Consider the following 19,940-nt stretch of genomic DNA (forward strand, 5'->3'; position numbering starts at 1 on the left):
AGCACCTGTGTTTAATTTCTATAGAAATTAAGTGTTTTTTTTTTAATATATTTGAAAGCCATATTGAGAGAGCCAATTATACACACACATACACACTCAAGTGCACAACTGTGCCATTATTTCAGATTTGAAATATTTCTGGTTATGTAGGATATTTACTATGTCTCTTAAAGATCATGAACATTAAAAGAATAAAACAGTACAAAGATTGTTTTCTATACCAAAACTCATAAAATGATTAAAATACTCTTGCTGTATTTTATTGTTAACTTTTTTTAAAAAGAGAAACTTCTTACAGGAATATTCTAGAGAATTCCATTATAGTCTCTTTTATTGAAGTTTGCTGATTAAAGAGGTTCAGAAACTCCCATTGCATAAGTAGAGTGGGATGATAGGGTAGGAAAAAAGACTGGATTTTTGAGAATCAAAGAGCATGCTTGTTCAGATATTTTATACTTAAAAAGAAGGGTATTGTGTAAATCTCACTGTTCATGAAGAAATACGTTTCTTTTTTCAGAGTCTCTTATAATGGGTGGTAGTTTCCAGTGCATACTTCAAATTTTGCACTGATATTTCTCATAGTGTTAAATTCTTATTTCACTGAAAAGCATTTTTAAAACAGAAATTTAGCCACCTCTTATGCTGACAAACGCAAAAAGAATATGACAAGTGATTATTTATCTGGAAATAATTCAGATCATAGTCTGAATATTTTGTCAGAAATGAAAACTATTGATTTTCTCTTCCTTACAATGCTGAATTTTTTTTTTTCCCTTTTTTATTAGTTTCTGAGTTCGGTAGCTCGAGGTCTTTCTAGTACCATAAAAACATGTTGAATGTTACAAACATGAGCCAGAGCAGCACAGAAAAGCACCAGAGTGATCTACAAGGATCTTTATCAAATACTTACATTTGTCATCCCAGAAGCCACGTCAGCCTTGTTGGTGCTTTAACATAGAGCAGGGATGATGCCAACTCCTGGGGGTTTATTTTGATGCCTGGGGAGGAACAATGGAAGACAATGAAACAGATATCACAGCCAGTGAAAGAAAACAGAAAGAGCTTGGCCCTACAGGGCTCCAGTTCTTCTGAGATAAGTGGAGAAAACAGAGCAACAAACAAAATAAAAATGAGCCAAAGACTGGAAATTACATCATGAGTAAACAGTTGCAGAGAAGTCATCTCACCACCTCAGGACCCTTTATGGTCCAGACCTGTTCCTGTTTCAACCCTATCTATCATGGTCATTGGGAAGTTATTTCACTTTTCCCAGAGAAAAATGCAACTGTTTCTTTCAATTTTTATGGACTTTTCCTCTTGCCCAACAGAATACACTGGATAACCTCATAACTCAGAAAAATAGCACTGAGTTCCATCTTTACTGATTACAAACTGTGAACAAATTTCTAAACCTATTCTCTGGGACTTTGCTGTCCATTTGTGTAAAAAAAAAAAAAAAAACAGGAAGTGGGTTTTTCTCAGATTTAAGAATTTGTCTAATTGTGATATTGGAGAAATCCAATTCATGAATTATTTTGGTTGATAGTGTTCTTTTTCAGTTGACTAATAGAACCTATTTAAAGCTTCATTCTTCATGAATTTTTGTTTTTAGTATGTTCTTTAAGACCTGCCTCACAGAAATATATCTCTATTACAAAGACACCAGGCTCTTCTCTCATCCCATGACAGGATTTTTACCTGGACTTTATAGGTTCAGTTATATCCGGCCAGTTAAGCAGTAACTGGCAATATCAGCATAAAATACTACAGAATCAGAGACCAGACCTGGATCTCAAGAGACCTAGTTGTCAGTCTACTGCCATAAATTGCTGTTGTGCTACTCAGATAAAATCACTGGTTGGTGATGACAATCTTACAGATTTGTTAGTATGTTACCCTTAGCAAAATTTCCCAGGGCTGGCCTCTGAAATTATGTATTCTTCTTCACCGTTAAGCATTCTTCATTCTGCAAGTGCTATTACCTGCCTCCCGAGTGTAGGGTGCTGGGTTAGGTATATCGTTATCCATTAGATGGTAAACACCATTTAGGTCAAGGATCCTTCTGCCTTATTTACTGCTATATCCATGACACTTAGAAGAGTACAGTATCCTCATAGTAAGTGTTTGTTGACTGACTGACTGATTACTATAAAGATATGGGAGGTTGAATAGAATTCTATAATCAATCCTTTGGAAGAGGTGCATTTGTCAGCATTGGGTCAAAGGCTTGATTTAATTACTTATTTTTTCTGTTACAAGAATATTGAAGCCTTTCTTCAAAGTCAAAACAAAATATAGACCAGTGAATTTCCTAAACTAGTAGGTAGGTAATGTAATATTTTAAATCAGGGCTTTACTAGGTAGTGCAAACGTACCATTGATACTAAGCTCCTAGAAAAAACCTGAGTGTCATACAGCAGGCCTTCATTAAATATACTGAATTAACCTTCTCAGCAACCTTTACATATGCCTTTCAATGATAGTTATTTTTGAACTATGATATTAGAAATTTTTATATGTATGAGCTTAGCATATTCCAATAATAAGCATGGCAATAACAACAAGTATACTAAGCAGGAAGAAGAGGTGAGGTAGAGAACCTAATTATTGAATATCTACAAAGTATCAGGCCCTCTTTGAGGGATTTACATGCTTACGATATTTAATCCACACAAAATTTATGAAGCATGTATACTTCTAAGTGGGCCTTTGAGAATATCATTTGCCATGACTATGGGACTTATAAATGAGAAACCTGTCATATAGGCTCAGGTTTTTTGACTCCAAGTCCTTTGTTCTTTCCATTTTGCTAATGGTTTTAGATGAATGCTTTTAGGTGAATTTTCAATTTCCAACAGACAATCCAGATTCATTACTTTTATTTGTATTATCTGTATCAAGTTGAGTGAATGTCTTCCATACAAAGAGGGTAGTGGTTATGAAATAACACTGTTCTTAGAAGGTAAAACTTGCTGTGATGAGATTTCTGTAAACACTTTTTTCATATTTTCCTAAGGAAACATGCAGTGAATTTCGAGCATTGATGAAAAATGGAAAACTGTTCTGTTCCCAAGATAAAAAACTTTCTCAAAGTCCTGATGGAATAATGTTTGTCAACAAATGTGCTATGTGCAAAATGATATTGTGAGTAAAGTTTATCTTTCTTTCAAGTGTTTTGAATTACCACTATTCTGTGAATTCAATATATTATCTATATTTTCTGTCACGTATAGTTTTCTGAATCTAAGTGGGTAAATAATAATGCTCAGCAGATGATACTTCTTGTCAAGTAAAGTTGGATAAATGTCACCCACCCAGAAAGATTGTAATAATCACTCATGGTGTTCCAAAATATCTCAGAGGGCTCCGTATCAATACTTTAGGTAGTACTCAATAGTCTTTTGAGGATGTACTTCCAAGTTGAGTTTTCTGACCCTGGGAGAAAAGGATTCTTGGGCCTGTTAAGACCTGACACTGCTGTACCCCTGAGAGTGATGTGGGAGCCAAGCAGGAGAAGCAGGATATACCCTGACTCTGGGAGCTGCCGTAGGGCTTCAGACATCTACGGTTATGCTGGCATGAAAGGACTCTAGAATCAACTGCGGCTTCCAACTGCCTGCAACTCAGAATTAATATCCTGGAAGTTTACTGACATCTTTGCAATGCTTCCTAACTTGATTTCCTTCTCTCCAGTGACACCCAAAAAAAGTTTGGGTTGGAAAAGGAAAATCCTCAAATCAAAGAAACTTAATTTACTTTTGAACAGGGAATTCATTCTCAGTTTCTAACCATCAAAACTTCAACGCTGGTACCAAGACAACACTAAGCTAACCCATTGAAGATAATTATGTTATAAATGGTAATGTGTCAAGGGATTTTATCTGACATAGTTATTAATATTGGGATAACAAAGCTCTTATCACATATGCTTCTAATGAAGACACTTTGGAAGATGAAGGAAGGCAGGGCAAAATTTAGGGAGGGGAGACTCCCAGGGCAAGCTGAAGAATCCTTAGTCTTTTGAAAGCCGAATGTAAACCAGTAGATATATTACTTACTAAAGAGTTTTCTACTTGTTAACATAGGATGTTTTGATAGGAGACTGAAACTATGAGTAGAATAAATTTATTGAAAAATAAAAATACAATGCCTTTAGATATGCAAGGCAGGTTATTTATCACTTTGAAGTCACTCAGTCAATTATTATATTACCTATGTAAATTATATTGAGATAAATTTGGTTTCTTAACCTGGAAAGAAGGAGACTGTATGAGGCATTAAGGTTTTCTTTAAATTGCTCAGTTTGTTCTGTGGGTCCTTAAGAGGCTGGAACCTAAGACCAAGACAGGTGGGTAGATTTGGGGTTGATGTGAATATAGTCTTTCAAAGAGAGCATTCTAAAAATAGTACAAATGGCTTTTAGAGCTGGTGACCACCTGGATGTTGGCAGTATTTAAGGTGGGTAGTGTGTTGTGCAGTTAACAATAGAGATTGTTGCCTTCAATAGGAATACATTTAAGATGGATGTATTTCAGTACTGAGGAGAAGTCTGTGGTACCTGTGGTCATTTCTGGACATACTTCCATTTCTGACAAGCTAGAATGGGCTGAGAATAGCCAAAATTCAGTTTACCACATATGATATTAGTCCTAAAAATTGGGCAGGCATGTCTGAGCTATTCTATTCTTTCTTATCTTCCAGGGAAAAAGAAGCAAAATCCCAGAAAAGGTCCAGGCTTTTAACAAGAGCCTCCAGGGCTACTGCCCCAGGAAAGGTGAGACTATTTTGAGTCAACTTGTCATATTTGCTTTGGAGATCACATTCAACTCTATTCAGATCTGTTTATTTCCTAATTACTAGGTCATCACCTGTTGTGAAGCCAGCTACTTAGAAGGGAGGGAACAGGGCTTAGTCCAGGGGTGGACTAAATATCTGGTACAGCTTGTCCATAGGCCCAACCCATGACCAACTGTCTGAAAACATTCCGGGCACTAACAGATGCTAAGAGGTGGAGTAAACCAGTGTGATGACTGCCTTGCAGAGTCATTTCTTATTCCTACTATCCTGTCTTGGTTCCAGCAACGCCTTCATGGGACTATAGAACTAAATTCAAGTCTCAGAATTTGGACAATTTATGTATCTCTGGGTCTCCGTTTATTCACTTTTGATATGGAACATGGATCAAATGAGAATCTAAATTTAAAAGGTCAGCTACAGTGTTTAACATGTGTTAGCAGCATGTGCCTCATTTCCTTTCTCTTTTTCTCTGATCGTATTTTCTAATACTTGGAGATTTCCTGTAATTCAAGTAGACTGGCTTGTTTATATCTATTTTGCAAATTGGGATTCAGGCTAATATTTGTTGGAGAAAACTGTTCTGTGGTAAAAAAATTTTTTTTAAATTAAATAAAATGAAAAAAACTATACAGATGCAATCCAGCACACAACCACTTCCCTTTATACATAATTTTTTCTTTATATAAAAATTTTTATTTGTATAAAAAAATAAAAATTCTAAGCCCTGATTGGGCAAAGTCTCTGACTGGCCTACAACATCTCACAATAAGGTATTGATGAAGCTGGGGCTATCACAAGGTGTTCTGACAACTAGTCATATTATTCCAGGTCTCCCATGTAGCTTCTTCTCCAATATCTTCTTTCTCTTCCTCCTCTTGTGCCTCTGACACATAACTAAAATGATCAGTCAAGGAAGGCACACCCAAATTACCTTAATATCCCTGGTCTAACCAAGCTAACATCTTCCTTGTCAGTGTTACTCAGGACTGTCTGAGCACCTCAGCTTCCACAGTAGACCTAGTCAACCAAAGTCTTTGCCTGGGCTCAAACGGTCTCACTTTTAAAACAATAACACAGTCACCATGTAACTGATGAATAATTATAAATGCTGAGGAAAAGGGGGCTGCTTTTTTGCTCCCCAAATCTGTGAGGGTCAGAAAAGTTTACTTGTATTTTTCAAATCTGCCTTTCTTTGTCACATTTAGAGAGAGGCTTACAATGTAAAATCCATTCTACTTCTCCTCCCCCTCCTCTTTTTTCTTCATGAAAAGCCTATATATCAATGGTGTTTAAAAAAATACAAAATACAAGTAAGTGACAAAAATCCCCCAAATACACCACACACACACACACACATCATTTTTAATCCTGTTTTATAACATTACTAGTGATATGTTTTCATATATAGACATACATTTGCTGAATTTTAAAATAAAATTTTTAAGAAAATTCTAGAATATTGAGACATTATATTTCTCTGTTATCATTTTATGCCTGAATTATAATTTTGACCTCTCAATAAAGTTCTTATGGTTACATATTTTGCTACCTAGGAAATGATTTACCTATAAATTAAGGCAGTTAATATTTGGCTGTGTACCTTAAAGTAATTTCTGTCTAGATTTTTACATGTCTGTGAATAGACTAATGCAACTATACAATTTTATTGTTGTTATTTTCCTCCTTATTATAAAAGAAAACAATCTACTCTCTCTGCTTAGATTTCTACCATCAAAAATTAACCCTGACTCTTACTTTCAGAGTAAGATGCTCTACCTGTTCAAGAAAGTTTCTCCTAGAGACATCCTCTCTCTTGCATCATCAATCTATTCTTCATTAGTGTATCTGTCATTCTTTAACCTTATAATTCTGATATCCATTCCATCAACAAGACTTGTTGGTTTTGCCTACAACCAGTATTTCAATTTGACTCCTTTTCATGATTTCCATTCCTTCCACCCAAGTTTTCTGAACTTCCATAATTTCTAATCACTAATATCTTTGGTCTATGTAGAAACTTTTGTTTTTTAATTGATCAGTTCATTCATTCAGTATTTCTCATTGATTTAGGTTTCCAGCTTTCTAGTATATTAAGTAGGGTTACATGTATGTGTTTCTAAGTTCCTTTTTTGTTCATACTAGTTCATTTCTTTAATAACTAATAAGGCAATTCCCCTTTCTCACTTTTTCAAAGTTGACTTACCTATGCACAGGTAGTATATTTTCCACATAAATATTTGAAATAAAAAAATTTACCAAGTTTATAAAAAAATCAAACTTGAGTTTGGGAACTCAAATGGTTCAGGTTACAGAGAATTTATAAATTAATTTGCATAAAATTGACTTTTTACAATAGTAACTTGGCCACGCCAAAGGCATAGTATATCATATCATTAATTCATGTAATTTTTGTATATCTTATGAGATCCATAAAATATTCTCCATAGGTATTTTTATGTTTTTGCCAAGACCTAGAAAATTGGCAATTTTACTGCTCATTTGAGTGGTATTTTTGTTGTTTATGGTATTTATACCTGATTATTGTTGGCATAGACAAATTCTATTGATTTCTATAAGTTGATTTTATATTAAAAACCTTTATGATACCTTGTTAATTATTATTTTTTACATGTTAATTCTCTTGTCTTTTTCTTGGAAGTTGATCACATCATCTGCAAATAATAGAAGTTCTACAACTTCCTTTTCAATTCCTTATATCATTGGCAACAATCTAGAGTTCATACAGTAGTAGTTCAACAGTAGCAATAATAATGAACTTCAAACTGCCATTTCTTGGCCTATCTTAAATGCCGTATATCTCTAAAGTTTCTCCATTATATATAATGTTTACTATAGGTATTTTTTTCTGTAAACTTTAGTTAAAGTTTAGAAGTTCCTTTCTGTTTTTATTCTTCTGAATATGTTTTAATCATTATCACATGCCTTCTTGGCAACTATGGAAATAATTTTACAATTTTTCTCTTTCAATCAATTAATATAATATATTTCTGGATAACCACACTAATATCAAATCATTATTTTCTCAGAGTAAATCGTACTAATCACATTGCATTTTTAGTACACTATTGAATTTACATTGTTAATATTTAGAAAATTTTAAGCTATTTTTATAAGTGAAATGAGTCTCTACTTTTCCATTCTAATTATTCTCATGTGGTTGAGAATCAGTGTAAAATTACCCTGAGGGGTGGCACTTCAAACTATTGAATCAGGAGTTCAGCAAATTCCCTCCCCAAGGAACAACAATAATGCTACACAAAATTGAATAAAATAACCACGTTAGCACTCTAGAAATTGACCAGCAGCCTATGTTAATCTGATAATCAGTTATGCTTGAAAAACTGTTGAACTTTGGGTAAGAATGATGGGAGTCTATGGTCCTCTTGCTTAATGATAATCACATCTCATTCCCATGGCTTGGTTGATATGAAGGGTCTACCAAAGAAGAGAAGACTATGTGGATCAGTAACTGCATCGCCAATGTTGAAAGGGGTTTATTTAATTTGGAGTTATGGGCAACTGTCATATCCAGAGATATTTTTGGTTACTCCAGTAAGGAGAATGATCTTAGGGTTGTAGCAGTAAACATATTTCTGGCTAAGTCTTCATAAAGGGGCAGCAGAGGCAAAAAGGGACTAAGCAATCCACAAAGTCCTGGGCAATTATGAAGCTATGTGCAAGCACTTAAAAGACACAAGAATATCCCCAAGAAAAGCAAGTGCTGAGGAAGATATAAAAATAGCCTGAGTTTTTAATATTCTCCCATACATACATAGGTCCTTCTGTGGAGGATGAAAACTTTACTGGCTTTGAGAAGTTTGTGCATAAACTGTGTCCAATCACTGGCCTGCTGCTAAATTACACAGATCTAGGGAGAAGCAGCTCTGAGACTGCATTAAAAAAGAATTCGTAGGAGACTTCTCTGGTGGTCCAGTGGCTGGGAATCTGTGCTCCCAGTGCCGGGGGCCCTGGTTCAATCCCTGGTCTGGGAGCTACATCCCACCTGCTGTGGCTGAGAGTCTGTATGCTGCGACCAAGAATCCTCATGCTGAAAGTAGGAGTCCGCGTACCACAACTAAAGATCCCTCATGCTGCAATGAAGATCGAAGATCCTGTGTGCTCCAGCTGGGACTGGGCACAGCCAAATAAATAAATAAAAGCAAATGTTAAAAAATTAGGACTTGTAGATAGATTAATAAAGTTTAACAGAAGTAGTACAGAAGGAAAAAAATATTGACCAAAAATGTACAGAGTCACAGAATCCTTGAGACAAGTATATCAATACATGTGAAACAGGGATGTCAGAAATAAAAGAGGGAAACTGGATAGAAAAGCTATTTGAAGAAAAAATGGCTTAAATTGTATCAAATTACTGGGCTTCCCTGACAGCTCAGTTGATAAAGAATCTGCCTGCAATGCAGGAGACCCCATTTTAATTCCTGGGTAGGGAAGATCCCCTGGAAAAGGGATAGGCTACCCACTCCAGTATTCTTGGGTTTCCCTTGTGGCTCAGCTGGTGAAGAATCCACCTACAATGTGGGAGACCTGGGTTGGATCCCTGGGTTGGGAAGATCCCCTGGAGAAGGGAAAGGCTACCCACTCCAGTATTCTGGCCTGGAGAATTCCATGGACTGTGTAGTCCATGGGGTTGCAAAGAGTTGGATACGACTGAGTGACTTTCACTTTCATGTATCAAACTGGATGAAAAAATTAATCTTTATAGTCAAGGGTTTCAACAAATTCTAAATAGGATAAAGGAGATTTACAGCTAAGCTCAGGCTTCCCTGGTGGCTGAGTGGTAAATAATCTGCCTGCCTGTACAGGAGATTTGAGTTCCATCCCTGGATTGGGAAGATCCCCTGGAGAAGGAAATGCAACTCAATACAGTATTCTTGGCTGGAAAATTCCATGGACAGAGGAGCCTGGCAGGCTACAGTCCATGGGGTCACAAAAGACTCAGACATGACTTATGTTAAACAATACCTCCACCACCACCTAGGCTCCTCATGATGAAAATGCTGAGATCAAGAGAGAATTTTAAAAGCAGCAGAAGAAAAAATGATGCATTATGTATACAAGTTATAATTGATGACTGGCTTGTCATTTAAAATAATGAGGTTCAGAAGGCAATGGAATGAGATGCTCCAAGTGCTGAAAGAAAAAAAAAAATGTTAACCTATATTCTATATCCACAAAAATTATCCTGTAAAATTAAGGCAAAATAAAGATATTCCCATATCAATGAAATCTGAGAGAATTTGTTCCCTACAGATCTTACAAGTAATAATATAGTTCTTTAGTTTAAAGAAATGACCACCAGATGATAACCTGGAATTATACAAAGAAATAAAAAGTGCTAGAAATGGTAAATATGGCATACTCTATAAATATATGTTGCTTATTTTCACCTAGCTTCTTTTGAAGATATTATATACAGCAATGATTATAATGCTGTTCTATTGGGTGTACAAATATTATATAACATATATGATAGTTATAGTACAGAAAGCGATAGAGAAAATAGAGCTACAATTAGGGCAAAGTTTCTATATTTTACTAAAATTAAGTATTAATTGGTAGTAAATTGTGATCAGTTAGGATGCTTATTATAATCACCAGAGCAACCAATCAGAAGTGACATGTATATCTGCAATTAAAAATAAATTAAACAAAAGAAATGACATGTATAATAAATACATAAAATCAACACAAGAATAAAAGAGACACGCTAGTAATATTTAACCCGAAATAAGGCAGTAGTAGAAGAATAAAGAAGTAAAAAGAACAAGGGTGCATTGAAAACAAATAGAAACATAGCATATATAGATACTATCCTATGAATGATTCAGTGAAATGGTTTTGACATCCCAATCAAAAGGCTGAAATTGTTATATGCTAAGAAAAAAAGGCAACTGTGCCTCTAGTACATACTCCTTGAATTCAAAGTTTTAGAAAAATGGATTTTAAAGCTATTTGAACTGGGGCATTTTGGGAGAGAATATCTCAGACTAATATATCAGTTAATATTTATTCATCTGTTCAACTTTCCTCCTGCTTATTACCCCAGTGTAGATATTTTATATGATTTTTATAGCCATGTCTCCATTTTGATATCCATACAGACACTCACAGTACGCTTCAATGGTATTTCTCAAGGTTGATACAATTATTTCTAAGGTTATTGTGCATGGGTGCTAAGTTGCTATCCTTAAACTGTTATCTTCTCTTTCATCAGTTGTACTAGAAACTATAACCTTAGATTTTTAAAAAAGTATTCATTCACTTTTGGCTTACGCTGGGTCTTCATTGCTGTGTGGACTTTTCTCTAGTCGCACTGAGCAGGGGCTTACCTTTAGTTGCAGCGTGTGGCTTCTCTTGTTGTGGAACACAGGCCCTAGGTGCTTTAGTAGTTTACTACTGCGCCACCAGAGAAGCCCAACATTAGCTTTTATATTAGTTTCCTCTATAGTTTCTGTTCTTTATGCCATTCATTCCTATTTATGTGTGCTCCGCTGCTCATTTTACAATGAATTGAGCAGTACTTTCGTCTTTAAATTTTCATTTTTTAAGTTTCATGACAAGGGTATTTGAAGGTATCAGTGATCATCTACCTCAGATTTGCTCCTGAAGTGTTTTCATGTGTCATTCTTTGCCAATCATTTCTTAATTTTCCTCCCTCCAAAAGTTATTTATTAATACATTATTTGATTTTCAAATATGTGATAATTTTTCCATTTAAAATTAACCTTTAATGTTATTGAATTATGTTCAAAGCACATAGGCCATTTGACAGTGATCCTCTGGAATTTCATAAAACTTTGTGGCCTGATAAATATTCTGCTTTTATAAATGTTTTATATGTTCTGAAAAAATTGTTTGTTTTGTTTCTTGGATGTAGTTTTCTATTAAAATCTAATAACTTAAGCATCTTAATTTTTTCCTTTGATATGTCAGTTTCTGAGAAGTGTGTGTTAAAGCCTCTAATATCAGTTATTTATTTATGTAATGATTACATTCTATTGCTTATTGTTTGACATATTTAGAGCCTATATTATTGAATATATGCTCATGATTATTATGCTTTCTTGTTATTTTCTTCCCTTATGTAGTGTCCTTCTTTGTTACCTATAATGCATTTTGGACTGAATTCTATATATTAAGTATTATTATTGTTGCTTCTGCCTGCTCTCAGTTACTTTTCTTATCCTATTTGTGTATTTTTCAACTTTAATTTTTTTTAGTAATTTTTTTTTTCTGCTAAAGTGAGCTAGAAAATATTCAAGGCCAAGCTTCAGCCTCTGCCTCTCCTGGTGAGTGTCAGGAGATGACAAGGGCTAAATGCCAGAGCTGAAGGTTCTAGAACCAGTGTTACTGACTAATTTGCTGCCTCTTGACCAGGTCAGGAATCCATCTGTAGGCTCTCAGAAATTGTCAGCATCAGGAAGAGGTGTTCTCTGTGGGCTGTGACCCACCAGCCCTTGGAGTTTGGAGGAGGAGGTGGAGGTGGAGGAGTAAATGCTTGCACCTGTTCTCACCACCTCCCAGCTGGGCTTTTCATCTGCCCATCACCCTGCCAACACCTGTGACTTAGTAGCTGCTGTTGGTTCACTGGTGAAGGGGCAGAGGAGGGACAGCCCCAAGTAAATTGCTTGGATCCTGATCCCCTTGCTTCTGCAGATTCTCCAGAAATAATCTGTGAGAGAAAATCAACAGCTTTTCTTCATGCTCCTGCTTTTTTGCCTTATGCCCCAGCAACACTTCTCTTCTCTCTGGTCCTTAAGCGGGAGAATCTCGTTCCTATCCCCAGTCCTTTGCAATTCTCCATGCCAGGAATGTTCTTCCCACGGATCTTTAGTGCCTGGCTCCTCCTCATTAATCTCATCTCACAGTAAATGTTACCTTTCCAGAAAGATCTGTCTCGACACTATATTTAAAATAGCCACCATCTGGATGCTATATTTCATAGCACTTTTAATTTCAAGTTGTTGTGTTTACTGTCTATCTTGTCCCATTAGAATGTAAATCCCCTGGAGTATGTATTCTATTTTTTGCTATGCTAGGGTCATAGTCTAGTGGAATACCTAGAGCCTAGTAAATATATAATGGGTTTTGAGGAATAAATGAACAACCAAATGAATAACATAGCACATATGGCCATGGCTCATCCTGTTTTCTATTTTTAACTTTTTCCTAAACATAGGACATGAAGAGTGGGCTATGTTTTAAAGATTTTCTTTCCTAGTTTAAGTTCATTTTCCTTTTTAATTGTCTTCTAGGAGAGTTCCTCAATATAATCTTCTGGTTCACAAATGTATTTTACATTTGTGTCTGTGCTACTTTTATCCTTGGTATTGTGTGGCATACTAGGCCATAGGACCATATTCTAAGTTTTCAAATCTATAATTAAAACATTTTGTTATGACAATAATGACAATTTTTTTTATAAATGTGATATCATATTCTTTGGTTTTAGATAGAGATTAAATACAAGTTAACTCTGTGTCTTCTTTAGATAGCTTATGTCACAATAATGAGTTGCCAAATAATGTTTCACAACTGTTTCTTTCTTTCCCACCACAAGACTGTAATGTGGATCGGGTGTGAATTCCCAGTTTTCAGATTAGGGAAGTGTAAGGTTCAAAGAGGTGAAGTGAGTGGGTGGCAAATCTGAGACCTGAATACTAGTCTTCAGTTGTTACCTAGTGTGGTTGTTTTCCTCACCAAACAGGTTTGTCACTTTGTATATGTCATATTATTAGAGCAGAGATTTTGGAATTTCTCTCATCATCCCTAAAAGGTGTTTAGCTTTGTTGGCTTATCAGTACAGAAATCATTTAAAATAACGACAGCAACAACAATAATAAATGGCCAGGATATGTTTGGTACTGTTCTAAGAGCTGTATGTGTGTCAATACATTTAAACATCTTTATAAGCCCGAGAATCTGGTAATATATGCATTTTACAAATGAGGACACTACAGCATAGAGTGGTTAAGTAACTGTCCCAAATCACACAACTAGTAAGTGGCAGATTTACAATTATGAACCCAGCAATCTGGCTCTTGATCATTACTCTAATCTATACTACTATAAAAACTTTATTGGAGCTTATAGTTTACAGAGAGCTTTCATATCCACTGTCTACTGGACCCCATGACTACTCTGTAGAGAAGGCAGGCAGGCTTTGACAAACAGTTTGCTAAATATCAGAGAGGTGACTTGGCCCACCTCACCCAGATAGCAGGTGTCTGAAATCTTACTGAAATAATTTCTTTTGAAATTAGACTATATCTCTGTTCTTGGACCATGTTTAATTATTCATGATTTTGTTAGCTCACTGAAACCTCCTTATTATATTTTCCTTCTCCACTGTATTATACTGTTGTGGGCTTAAAATATTAATCTATTTATGTATGTGAGGAATATCTTCTCTCTTACATTTTGATGTTCCTTGATTATGTCTCTTGCAGTTGAATTGTGATGATTTCAAGCAAGGAGAAAGGGCTGGGGATTTTATCTGTACCCTTGGTGGTACAGCTGTCTGCGGCACAGATGGGAAAACATACAGTAACAGATGTGCGCTGTGTGCTATGAATGCGTGAGTATTCTTCGAAGGTTTTCTCCCTGAAGCATGTTCCCTGTATAATTATGACACATTTTTTGTACATCTTTAAGGTAACAATTCATTTTATGGGAGTTAGTCATATATAAATTATTAGGATCACTTCTTTTACTATTCTTAAGAGAAAAAATATGTATGTAATACAACACTCTATATTTTACAAAAGCACACTTGTGTGCAGTTAATCAGATGGTTAACACTTTCTGTGAAGTAGACATATATCTGATATATCTATATCTGTACACACATACACACACAAATATATATTTATATATATATATATATACACGGGCTTCCCTCATAGCTCAGTTGGTAAAGAATCTGCAGGCAATGCAGGAGACCCTGGTTTGATTCCCGGTTGGGAAGATCTGCTGGAGAAGGGATAGGCTAACCACTCTAGTATTCTTGGACTTCCCTGGTGGCTCAGCTGATAAAGAATCTGCCTGCAATGCAGGAGACCTGGGTTCAATCTCTGCATTGGGAATATCCCCTGGAGAAGGGAAAGGCTACCCACTCCAGTATTCTGGCCTGGAGAATCCCATGGACTGTAGTCCATGGGGTCACAAAGAGTCGGACACGACTAAGCAACTTGCACTTCACTTCACTTCATACATATACACATCTCTCTATCTGTTTTCTTTCTACCTATCTATTTAGGTATATCTTTTCTTCATAGAGAATTATTTAATCATCAAAAGATACTTATTTACTAAATCTCAGTAATTTATAACATTGGGGTAATGGGGCTTAATGCTTAACTCTGTCCCATCTACTCATTGTTCACCATGTATAGCTAAAGCATCTCTCTGCCCTACATTTTGTCCTTGTTCAATTCTTTCTCCACCCTTGGTGCTAGGTTTGGTTATCAGTCGTCTTCAGCCAACAGGACGGCATACCTGCTTTGCAGGTTCTGGCTTATGATCTCCGTCTTGAATTGGCTGCTCTTCAGTTTTAGCAAATACAACCACCAATGTTTGAAAGGCTAATTAGAAATGCTGATAAATATCCAGTCTTGAGGTCTACAAGCTTTGTCCCTCCTTATAATAAATATCTTTACCAAGCACAACTGAATTAAGTCACTCTGATCTCTCACATGACGGCATTTTCAGAAATACACACTAAAAGTGTATCTTCAACTTTCACCAAGGGTCAACAAAAAGAAACAGAAAGCAAAAATAGGCACAGAAAGAACATACAAGTTGTTATTAGGAGTGCATTTGTAACACCATTATGACCACACTATGTATTAGTTCTGACCTTGTTTTATGTGGGGAATCTTACCATGTTTTGTGTGGAGAGCTTATTTAAGCCTCTCATTTCTGGTATATAACTTTTTAATTATACAGTGAGAATCATCTTGCTCACTACATTTCCTTCTTAGTTCTGTCTGCTAGGAAACTCTGTAATGTCACTGGAATTCAATTTTTATATTTTCCTTCAGCTGATATCTTTTGGTGTAATTTTTTTCCTCAGTTTTAACTACTTAGTTTTTTTTAAATTTTATTTTTATTATATTTTTATTGGTATGTAGATGCTACAGATCTTTTTAGAGTAGAAAATGTATCTTATATTTGTGCTACTATGTTCTCAGGCATGCTTTTAATGCTTTGTTAGACAGAATAATATTAATTAGGGCCTTATATATTTTCCGTGAAAAACAAAACATTATCATAACTCCAGTAAAGAATGGTAGAATAGTATGCTGGATACTATACACTTGAACTTGATTATTTAAAATAACATCATCATCAACAACAAAATTCCTTAGGTGGGATCTAATATCTAGTTACAAGATTTACTTCTTACCTATTCTTCTGATATGGATCCTCTCTGGAAACAGGAAAAAAAAAAAAAAATCTGGAAATAGCATTTACAAGTCGGAATCTTATCTCCAAAATGCTCTCCAAATTTCTTTGACTGTAACTTATAGAAGTGGGATTTCATTAGAAAGAGTACGTAAAGAATGCAATGTGACACCTATTTTCAAAAGCAAAGGAGAATCAAAATACAATGAAAAGAAACTGCATATGCTGAGAAGTTCCATGATATTAAACTGCTGTGTCTACTAACTTTGAATTTCAGTGAAACCAGAGCTCAAGTTGGTATAAAAAGTGAAGGAGAATGTGAGAACAGTAAGCCAGAACAGGTGAGGACAAATGTCAGATTGGGGGTAAACACTGGGGGACTGACTTTGAAAAGAAAGAAGATGCTCTCTCCTTCCTTCTTTGATGGAGGTGTTGGAAAGAAAGAATTCTTGCTGCACCTGAAATGGAATACTGCTCATTTAGATGAAAAGCAACTGATAGTTCCTGAAACTGGAGTGGATTACTTTGGTAGTTAGACCTCTCATCTCTATTTCTGCTTTTCTAAAAGAAAAAAGAAAAGGAGCTAGGGAGGGAAAAAAAGAAAGCTACATGTGTTGTACAAAGGGATCTACTTCAGTTACTCAACCTGAGTAGAAACCCCTGTCACTGACAGTCAAGATCTCAAGCAGATTACTCAACTACACTTTACCAGTGTTTCCATATCTACAATGAGAATTGGACCACATACCTTCTTTTTGATGCTAAAATTCTGTGAGCCTGTGATAACAGGGGAAGTGAGTGAGTGTCTCACACACATCACACTTGATTTTTGATAGTTGGATGATTTTCCCAAGTCAAAGTCTGGTGACTTTCCAATATGCAAGCACAGCACCTGAGGTTACCTCCACCGATACATTTAACACATTGTATTTTTTTTTTCTTCAGATTCATTTAAACTATATTTTTGTTGTTTTTAAAATTGAAGTACAGTTGATTTACAATGTTGTATTAGTTTCTTCTGTAAACCAAAGTGATTCAGACACACACACACACACACACACACATTCTTTTTAATATTCTTTTCCATTATGGTTTATCATAGGATACTCAATACAGTTCTCTGCAGCACACTGTATTTTAAAAGTCTCTTTGTGTCACCCAGTGGATTGTGAACGAGTTCAGGGCAAGGACTGTGTTCTACCTTGGTTCTAGCACATCACAGGTTATCCACATTTCCTAACAAATGAATAAACAAGTAAATAAGCTCTATGGTTAACCATGTGAATTACACAGCACTTAATGACCTGCTTTTACACACTGGCACAGCTCCAGGTAGCTAGTCTGTCCTGGGCAGAGGGCCACTAGGCTCTATAAAATTTCTGAAGATAGTGTAGTAAGCATTACCATCAGGATGGTAAATGTCAAGTTCCTTTCTCTGTTCTTCAGGATATATGTAGTGATTTTCGGCCTTATGTGAGGGATGGAAGACTTGGATGCACAAGGGAAAATGACCCAGTTCTTGGTCCTGATGGAAGGACACACGGCAATAAGTGTGCGATGTGTGCTGAGCTTTTGTAAGTATCCTCACCCCCTCGCAGGCTAGCAGGTGAGTCGGCTGAGGATGCACTTGGTTGCTGTTCTGAGAACCACCCCACGGAGCAAGAAAGTCCTTTTCCTGAAGCATGTTATCCTTGGTCTTTATAGGGTGAAATGGTCCCTGCTCCCACAGTGTCTTCTTCTCTTTTTAATTCATATTATCTGATAATGTTTCTTAAAAGGAGTGGATAAAGTGATTGTACTAGTTATCTAATTCAAGACTGTTAATTTGTTTAATTATAATGACAAGTGCATAGTGTTGTTTACAGCAGAATATTTCAAAATTTAAAAGGTGCTCTCTTCTGGAATAATTTAAATAAGTCATTTGACATGCACTGCTTTATTCAGGCATGTGTAGATACTCTTACTGAAAATGGCAGTCGAAAATAATTATGTCGTGTGCATAAATGTATTAGTTGTGTAAAAGGTGGGGTGGGCTTTATGAAAGGGAAGAACTCTTGGGTTAATCTTTCTCTCAGTGCCTGATGCTACCCTGAGCACTGAGCCCCAGATATGAATAAGATCCAGTTAGTCTTTAATATTCTGGCTATTAAACAAAGCGCAGGCTCCCTAATCTGTGTGTTAGAAAGCCTTAAGGTGCTCTGTTTACATCGTTGGATCTTTAAAATCAGGACAGAGAAAGACTCAACAGATTAAAGAACTTTGCCCCTGTCTTTGAAGATTACAGTATGCTATTGTGGAATTCAGGCCTTCCCTGGTAGCTCAGCTGGTAAAGAATCCGCCTGCAATGCAGGAGACCCAGGTTCAATTCCTGGGCCAAGAAGATCCCCTGGGGAAGGGATGGGCTATCCACTCCAGTATTCTTGTGTATCCCTGTTGGCTCAGACTGTAAAGAATCTGCCTGCAATGCAGGAAACCTGGGTTCAATCCCTGGGTTGGGAAGAGCCCCTGGAGGAGGGCATGGCAAGCCACTCCAGTATTCTTGCCTGGAGAATCCCCATGGACAGAGGAGCCTGATGGGCTACAGTCCATGGGGTCGCAAAGAGTCGGACACGACTGAGCGACTAAGCACCGCACATTATGGATTTCAAGGGCATGTCCTCTCAGGTTTATAAAGCAGAGACTAACTGGTTTCCAGACAGGAAATCAACCTCATTTCCACTTTCTTATCTACAAGGCATGCACTTTTAGTGCTCAAACCTGCCCTAATTCTGTGATTTTGTGTTTCTTTTCATTTCCTACCTAAAAAAGAATTTGACTTCCTTGACTCCTGGTTGGTTTCTTGCTCCATAGAACTAAGATAGTCATGCCTATTTCTAAGATGAGACTGCAACTATACAAGAGATCCGAAAGGATTTCCAAGCTTTGTTCAATGTAACTTTTTAGTGACAAGGGTGCTTCTACATGAAGACAAACAAATACTTTACAAGGTATAAAAAGCTATACATAAGGGTGTGTTTGACAACATGCACTTCAGATGCTTAGTTTGGTTTCACCCTTGTCATGGTGTTTTAAAGCTCTTGGTTCTGCCTGTTAAAGCAAGTTTTCCTGACAGTCTTATGTTTGTCAATCAATTAGTCACACCCATCCAGTGTTACAGAACAAAGCTTCTAACTGACTGTCAGTGAGTCAGTTTCACACCCACCCTTATCTCTGGCAATTCTCTGGCTCAAACACTCAAAACAGGGGAAAGCTTGTCTCATGTAAGTGGATGGGTTTAGCAAGCTAGAGCACAGAATATAGAACTGCTGAGCACAGAACTGGACACTGAAAATCTGATACAGTCATAAATCAATCAACTATTTTCTTGACAGCTTAAAAGAAGCTGAAGAAAATGCCAAGCGAGAAAATGAAACTAGAATTCGACGTAGTGCTGAAAAGGTAAATTTCTCATCAACATACTTTAGTTCCTGTGGACATAAATATTAACAACTTATACTTGAACCTTTAAGGTAATTCAGTAATGTCACTGTCCATCATTATATTGAGCTTTTTTCCTTAAAGTTCCCCAAGTTGAATTCCTATAATGCTACTCCTAGAATAATCTTCCTAGTATATTAATCATTAGATTCAACATTAAAATAGCTTTTCCCACCTAAAGCTCAAAATGTGCAATTTCTCTCCTTGCTTAAAAAAAA

General features: G+C 36.2%; 1 protein-coding gene across 1 annotated transcript in view; it reads left to right on the forward strand.

Moving 5' to 3' along the window:
• SPINK5 (serine peptidase inhibitor Kazal type 5) overlaps positions 1-19,940 on the forward strand; it is an 83,179-nt gene that overhangs the window by 2,353 nt on the left and 60,886 nt on the right. The window contains exons 3-8 of the mRNA XM_061149451.1: positions 3,017-3,144; positions 4,702-4,774; positions 14,289-14,416; positions 16,523-16,586; positions 17,692-17,819; positions 19,617-19,683. Of these exons, the coding sequence (XP_061005434.1) occupies positions 3,017-3,144; positions 4,702-4,774; positions 14,289-14,416; positions 16,523-16,586; positions 17,692-17,819; positions 19,617-19,683 (588 nt within the window). The remainder of the gene's footprint in view (positions 1-3,016; positions 3,145-4,701; positions 4,775-14,288; positions 14,417-16,522; positions 16,587-17,691; positions 17,820-19,616; positions 19,684-19,940) is intronic.

This window comes from Dama dama, chromosome 9 (assembly GCF_033118175.1).
Source record: "Dama dama isolate Ldn47 chromosome 9, ASM3311817v1, whole genome shotgun sequence".
NCBI lineage: Eukaryota > Metazoa > Chordata > Mammalia > Artiodactyla > Cervidae > Dama > Dama dama.